Source organism: Chaetura pelagica, unplaced genomic scaffold, assembly GCF_000747805.2.
Source record: "Chaetura pelagica isolate M959 unplaced genomic scaffold, ChaPel_1.0 scaffold360, whole genome shotgun sequence".
In the NCBI taxonomy this organism is placed as follows: Eukaryota; Metazoa; Chordata; class Aves; order Apodiformes; family Apodidae; genus Chaetura; species Chaetura pelagica.
The window spans coordinates 2,162,010-2,169,687 of NW_009951950.1; the positions used below are offsets into that span (position 1 = coordinate 2,162,010).

The 7,678-nt window shown below is 41.6% G+C and overlaps 1 protein-coding gene across 1 annotated transcript; it reads right to left on the bottom strand.

The window, feature by feature from the left end:
- Positions 1–534: 534 nt before the first annotated feature.
- On the bottom strand, positions 535–5,322 carry LOC104389161 (chromosome unknown open reading frame, human C21orf33). Its single transcript, XM_009998119.1, has 7 exons — positions 5,311–5,322; positions 4,796–4,848; positions 3,915–4,028; positions 3,425–3,544; positions 2,529–2,621; positions 1,444–1,600; positions 535–824 (listed from the first exon to the last, which is right to left on the bottom strand). The coding sequence occupies exons 1-7, from the start codon at positions 5,320–5,322 to the stop codon at positions 696–698; spliced, it is 678 nt and encodes a 225-aa protein (XP_009996421.1). The 3' UTR covers positions 535–695.
- Between the last annotated feature and the right edge of the window lie 2,356 nt (positions 5,323–7,678).

The following is a 7,678-nucleotide window of genomic DNA, read 5'->3' on the forward strand; positions in this document are numbered from 1 at the left end:
AGCGGATATTTTCTCCTTCATTTCGAGACCGTTTTAGCTATAATGGGCCAATGGATCAATTTTTCAAAGTGCTAGTGTTGTGACGGCTAAGATGTACCCAGCTGCTGATTGAAAACCAGAGTACCTCCTTTGTGAAAACAAGAATATTTGAAATGGAAAATGAAAATATTAATATTTAATTAATACCAAATTAAGATGCTAAAATTAAGATGTGAAAGATATATATTCCCTTGACAGCTGAACCTGGCTTTTAGTTCACAGATACAGGCCTGAGCACATAAACCTTGAACCACACACTAATTCCTCTCTGCTCCCATTCCTTATTCCCTGGATATCCTGCCACTGCATCTGCTACACCTTCTGAAAGGGCCTTTCACCACTTTTCGCCCCCACAAAAATGATTTGACACTGGTACATCAACAGGACTGGTTCCAGAACACATCTGCACAGCTCCCTCCAGCTGAAAAAGCTCAGGAAAATGCTGTGTTCCCAGGCCAGTCTGCTCCTACTCCACAAGCCCTTACTGCAGGTCCGTCTCTCACAAAGGGCATGGGAAACCCAGCAGTCAGGAATCAATCAGCTTTGCGTCAGTATCCACTCGAGTGTGAACAGGACAAGCAGGTGAAAATGTTTCCATTGGTCCATATTTTATTGGATGCTACACCCTAAATTTAAACATTTCTGATTATTTTTTTTTATTTGCCAGTTAATTTTAGCACGTTCTTTACCATGGCCCCAATGCCATCAAAGATATTATGTAATTCTGTTTCACACATAAATGCTGGGGTAGTTACCACCTTGTTTTTTGTATCCACGTGAGCTTCGTAGAAGGGAGTTAAGGAAAACACAGCCTATGTCTCACCTGCACATGCTGCCTGCAAAATAAACCATGATAGACAAAACTTCAAAACTCCACTATCCTGTATCAAAAGCAATTCCAAACATAGCGTGCTGTCCAGACAGCTGCAGCCTATAATCCAAAATACTAGATGCCATTATTGACAGAAATACAACACTGCAAGAACTACCTGTGGGAATGCTGGCACTCAGGAACAAAAGAAAATCTACGCAACTTACTGAATGTAATACAATGTCTCTGAGTGCAGTTTGATTACAGCATTAGCCTTCAGGGAAAGTAAAAAAAAACACCGCAAAGAGAACTGACCAAAAGTAACTCATGCCAGTTTTGTGTGCAAATTCACTCAGCATTTACTGCAATACTGGGTGTCCAAGGGAGTTCTATGACTGAGAATGACTTCTAACTACACAGCTGTGTAGAGAAGATGATGTTTTCTAATTGTGCACTGCATTACCTGCTATCTGCTATACACGGTGTATTTCACTAAACTGTAAGTGGAAAAGTGTAGGTCCTGAATGTATTCATTACTGTAATGACACTTCACTGAACCATTTCTCAACATGAAAATTAACAGGAAAGGATATAGTTACTTCTTTCACACAGTGCTTTCCTCCCAGCTCTTTAATGGCTCCTGCAGTCCCAGCATAAGGCCACTTGCCACCTTCCTCTTCTTCATGGCCCACAGTTACTTCAGCACCAGAGAGAACCTTTGCTGCCAACACTGGTGAAATGCAGCAAAGACTGCAACAGAAGTAATTACAAGAGTGATTCTACAACAGCACTCTTTCAAAACTTGGTCATAATCAAAAAGATCCAAATGGACATGGTCTTACAAATCTGAAACACATCACAAGGCAACTTCCACTCAGCATTTTCTTAGCCTCTTCCCTGACAAAAATCTATGCACACAACCATCTTGAAAAACACATTTTTAAAAATAAACTACAACCAGCACTTGCAGCCCAGAAATCCAATCACATCCTGGGCTGCATCAAAAGAAGCGTGGCCAACAGGGCCAGGGAGGTGATTCTGCCGCTCTGCACCACACTCGTGAAACCCCACGTGGTCTCACTGTGTCCAGTTCTGGAGCCCTTAACACAGGAAGGACATATAGCTTTTGGAGTAAGTCCAGAGGAAGGCCAGAAAGATCATCAGAGAGCTGGAGCACCTCTCTTACAAAAACAGACTGAGAGAGTTGGGGCTGTTCAGCCTGGAGAAAAGAAGGCTCCAAGGAGACCTTATAGCAGCCTTCCAATACCTGAAGGGGCTACAGAAAAGCTGGGGAGGGACTTTTTACAAGGGCATGGAGTGACAGGACCAGGGGTAATGGTTTTATAACAGAAGAGGGGAGATTTAGGTTAGACATTAGGAAGAAACTCTACTGTGATGGTGGTGAGACAGTGGAACAGGTTGTGCAGGGAGGTTGTGGCTGCCCCCTCTCTGGCAGTGTTCAAGGCCAGGTTGGATGGAGCTCTGAGCAACCTGGTCTAGTGGGAGGTGTCCCTGCCCATGCAAGGGGTTTGGAACTGGATGATCTTCTTGGTCCGTTCAAACCCAAACCATTCTGTGATTCCATGACACAAAAGAGATGCTTTTTCTAATCCACAAAACATACTTTTTATCCATGCTCACACTATCAAAGGAAGGCCCCTCCAACTAACATACATACCCAATAGGTTTGCCTGCTTTGTGGAAATCTTTCAAGACACGTTCAACTTCTCCATTCACCTTGCAGTCTTTCCCATCAACAGCAAAGGTAGACCTGCCACAATATGAAACTTTATACATACCTCAGTATAATCCTACAAATAGAGATACCCATCTGCACTGACACTGGCTTTCAAGGGTCATAACCTAACAGCTTCTAAAAGGTGGCTGAAAACACCCGTAGTTGACTACCAATACTTCAGTCAAATATGTCAAAGTGTTTATGTCAAAAAGTTCCTTACCTAATATAAACATCTAGAAAAAAGGATTATCAAAACAGCTTTCTAGGATCACTAAGAAGTGGAACATTTCAAAGAAGAAAAATGTGAGAAGGAAAATAGGATTAGGGTTTGTCAAAGGCAACAAAATGGCAGGTTAATAACAAGATAACCAATATTACATGTGGCTAACACACTTTTTTTCAAGCTAGCTGTTGTTTTATCATTATTAATGTAGGAAGGGACTTTTTTTGGTAGGCAGCAGACAGGAAGAAACAGAATAATAGCACTAAGAACACCCTAAACAATTGACATTTTACCTTCACTTCTTTCAGTCAAGCCTAAAAAGGCCACAGAGGAGTGGGCTTATTCTGCATTATCCAACTCCAGAATTCTCACCAATACTGTTCAGAAAATTCCAAGTGTGACAATGCCAATAAGAATTATGACTAGAAACCATCATTTTCCACACAACTTAACTCCAACACTTTGAAAGGATTTTCCCTTATTAAGTAGCAGTTAGATATGTAGTAAATAGGCCATTTATTGCTTCTTTATAGTATTGTGTGAATTACAATTGATTATTAGTAGTTGATCATGAATATTTAGTTGAGGAGTCTAATGCTCAGTTGGCACTCACAAGTTTTTTGCAGCTCCAAATCCACCAGGGAATATCACAGCATCATGGTCTGCTGTAGTAAGCTTAGCCAAGCTTGTAATTTTGCCACGAGCAATCCTTGCAGATTCCACTAAAACATTCCTTGAAGAATCAGAAATAAAACAATAAGATTAATTAAGCATTTGCACAGACAAAAACATAAATGAAGTTTTAGCAAAAGGAGAAGGAAGGGAGGAAGCAAAAAGAACAGTGGTACTCAGTAACTGAAGCTATTGATGCATCTGAAATACTACTACTTGAAACACAAGCATAAGAGACTGTATATTGTCAAGCTGAGAAAACTTGTTTAGTATTTTCTCTCCTATCAAAACTACCAGCTAGCATAAAGCAATTAAAGGCAGTCAGCAAAATGCTACAAGTGCAGTTACAGGCTGCTATGTCTGAAGAATGCCTACGGGACTAAGGCTCAGCAGTCATGTCACAAGTCAAACATTTTAAACACAGACTTTACCTTGACTCAGCTTCAGCTGGTTGCCCTTTACTGTGGTCAATGACATGCATCTGAGGAACATCTGGAGCATACATCTGAACCTCAGCTCCCCCACGACTAAGGTGTACCAGAACACTACAAAAACAAAGATAAAAATGTGCTGAAAAACCTTAGAAGAGAGGCTTTATATGTCCTTAAGTCTTGCTACAAATATCCCATGACTTCATTTTGAAAGAGGAAAAAGACACATTCTACCAAAGAATACAGAGCATGTGGCAGCAAAATCCCTGTATGCAACACCAAAGTACAAAGCAGAACAGAAAGTCAGTTTGGAGGCAGGGCCAGGTAATCTAGAGAAGTTTCTTTGTTCAGTGCTCTTATGCAGGCAATCAGGAACAATAACAACTTCCTTTCTTGTTGCAAGTCCCCAGGGATTATGGAAGAGTCCTACGATTAACACAACAATGTATATATATTTAATTCTGGTCTAGGTGAAACACCGCTTAGCAATGAATACTAAGAGTTAGTAATTCAGCTTGAGCAGTTAGCAATTCTAGTGCTAGATTTAGCCTGGGGAACAGAAACTCAAAAGTGATAATGAAACAAAGGTGCTATATAATTCTCTTGAGATCAATTCTGAAAGCCTGAATTTGTTTCTGAAGGAAAGACAGTATCTCACAAACTCACTGCCCTGGCATCACATGCATTGTGCTGCATCTTTGGGCACTCACTGAGTACTGAGCCTAAGCCTGCGCTCCCAATCATGCTGTGAAAAAACTTTGAAGCTTCTTTACACATCTTTCCAGGCAACTTCGATGGTCAGAGAGAGCAAAAACAAATCCAACAGACTGCTGTAAAGTATACTTTTTTTTTGGAGCCTACAGTTCCATAAAGCAACTTACGCTGAGGCCTCATGTATTTCTGTGCCGTCATAGACACCGCAGCCAGAGAGAACCTGCAGTAAGAAAATGAAAAGAGTATTTCAGGTGATAAGAAACTTCCTACAGGATCTTTCACAAGCCTTTAAAATAAACAAACAAACCTCCCTCCAGCCCCCCCTAAAAAAACCCAACTAAGCAACAAGCTTTCTACTGAGCAAGTCAACATCATGCTAGTAACACTAGTGTCATGACTTGACACACTGCAGCACTGGTATTTTCTATTTATAGCTACTCACCATAGATAGGTCTCAGAAATAAATAACATTTATCTATTGGTTTGTATATTTATTCCTCAGAGTAAATACATGGATGTGATATCCTTAGGTATGTTTTTGTGCACACTATGGGTTATTCTGAGTGTCATACATCTAATTATGAAATGCCTATATCCACATGAAACACCTCATCCAAATGCACATGCGATAGAAGCAGAATAGAAGTGCACTTTGAGGTGCACTTAGGACAAACCATTTTACCTGCTGCTGCATTTTGTCTGAATATTCACATCAGAGATCAATAGTTAAATCAGTTCTAATCCACTTATGCTATATGAGCCATATTTTCCCTTAGTACCATTGTAATTATACTCTTTATACACACTGGAGAATGAAAAACACAAAGCAATCAGGAGTCTGTACTGGGACAAGTGTTGTTTAATATCTTCATTAATGATATTGACAATGGCACTGAGAGCACCCTCAGCAAGTTTGCCAGTGACACCAAGCTGGGTGGTGTGGTCAATATGCTATAGAGGGACAGGATACCATCCAGGGGGACCTGGAAAAGCTGGAAAAGTGGGTCCGGGTGAACCCCTTGAGGTTCAAAAAGACCAAGTGCAGGGTCCTGCACCTGGGCCGAGGTAACCCAAGAAATGAATACAGACTGGGGGAGGTCACACGTGAGAGCAGCACTGTGGAAAAAGACCTGGGGGTACTAGTGGACCAAAAGCTGGACATGAGCCACCAATGTGCAATTGCAGCCTAAAGGGCTGACCACATCCTGGGCTGTATCAAAAGAAGTGTGGCCAGCAGAAGAAGAGAGGTGATTCTGCCCCTCTACTCTGCCCTGGTGAGACCTCACCTGGAGTACTGCATCCAGCTCTGGTGCCCCCAGCACAAGAAGGATGTGGAGCTGTTGGAGAGTGTCCAGAGAAGGGCAACAAAAATGATTAGAGGGCTGGAGCACCTCTCTTATGAGGACAGGCTGAGGGAGTTGGGGTTGTTCAGCCTGAGGACAAGAAGACTCTGGAGGGACCTTAGAGCGACCTCCCAATACCTGAATGGGGCCTGTAAGAAGGCTGGGGAAGACCTGTTCACTAGGGCATGTAACGACAGGACACAGGGTAATGTTTTTAAGCTAGAAAAGGGTATATTTAGGTTGGACATTAGGAGAAATATGAGGGTGGATCACTGGAACAGGTTGCCTAGAGAGGTGGTGGGGGCCCCATCACTGGAGACATTCAAGGTCAGGCTTGATGGGGCTCTGAGCAATCTGCTCTAGTGTGAGGTGTCCCTGCTTATTGTACAGGGGTTGGACTAGATGACCTTTAGAGGTGCTTTCCAACTCAAGACATTCTATGATCAGCTATACCTGTGTAGTTAGAAAGTCTTTCAAAAAGCAGGAGAAAAAAACCCCATTTTTTTAAAACCCAGGAAAAAAGTAATTATAAAAACAAAACAAACAAAAAAAAATCCAAAGTATTATGTACTTCCTAAAAACATATATAAACATTCTTTGGGGTTTTTTATTTGGTTGTTTGCTTTTGAAGAAAAAAATCCAGATAAAGAGAGTCCATTTATTAACTTTACTCATTTCTCTTCTGATTTTATGCCAGCTTTTACAAGCTCTAATATTTTAAATTTCAGAAACTCACAATTGAAACAGTCTTAGTTAGAAGCATTGGATTTGAAGGGGCTTCTAGATCACGACATCCAGTTCTCTGCTTTCATAGGCATGACATCCTACCATCACTTCACCACCAGCAAGATCCATAAATGTCTTTCTGTCTGTGTTAATCCAAACTACAGTTTTGCTGCTCCAGAATTTAAGAGCCACCTTTGACTTTCCAACTTTTAATTTAATCTTTCATTTAATTTAGACTCAATAAACATAAAATCAACTAAAAGCTAAAGTTCTCTCCTGTAAGCAACTCTTAAAATTTTGGAAACTCACTGAAAGCAGAGTACTGAACCACTCTCCTCTTCTGTTACTTCAGTACCTGCTGCTGAAAAATCAGCCTCCTATTATAGTAAAAAAATTATGTCACTGATGTCAATAATAACATTTGTTTTCCACTCGCTGTTGTTTGCTACAACTACAGCACTCCTGGTAAATTACCTTTTAGACATTTGAACTGGCATTCTGCCCGTTCCTGAGCCAACTCTGCCCCAAAGACATTTCTTCAGGCAGATAATGCCTTATTTCTTTACATTTCATGCTGTCAAGACTACGCAACAATCCATCTTCAAAGCCTGCTCAGTGAGCTCCAAGCCTGTGTATCCCTTTGAGATGACACCCACAGCCTAATTCTCCCTTGCCAACCCGCAGCTCCTCCATCTCTTCGTCTCCTGCCGTATTTTTAACACGCTCCTTCTCCTTCCTGCAGAAGGGCACAAACCAGTTTACATATTTTCCCGTACAGCGCCGAGACCTCCCCCGATCACGCTACAAACAATTTAGAGCTCAGCTCTTTGTAACTCCACCCCACGCCAAAAAACAACAACAACACGACACCCAAGCCAGATCCTCCGTCTTTCCTCCTCCTGACCCGGCGTCCTCCCAAGTTACTCCATTCCGAAGAGCTTTATCCTCTCCCATTTCAGCTTCTCCCAAGGCCTTCCTGCT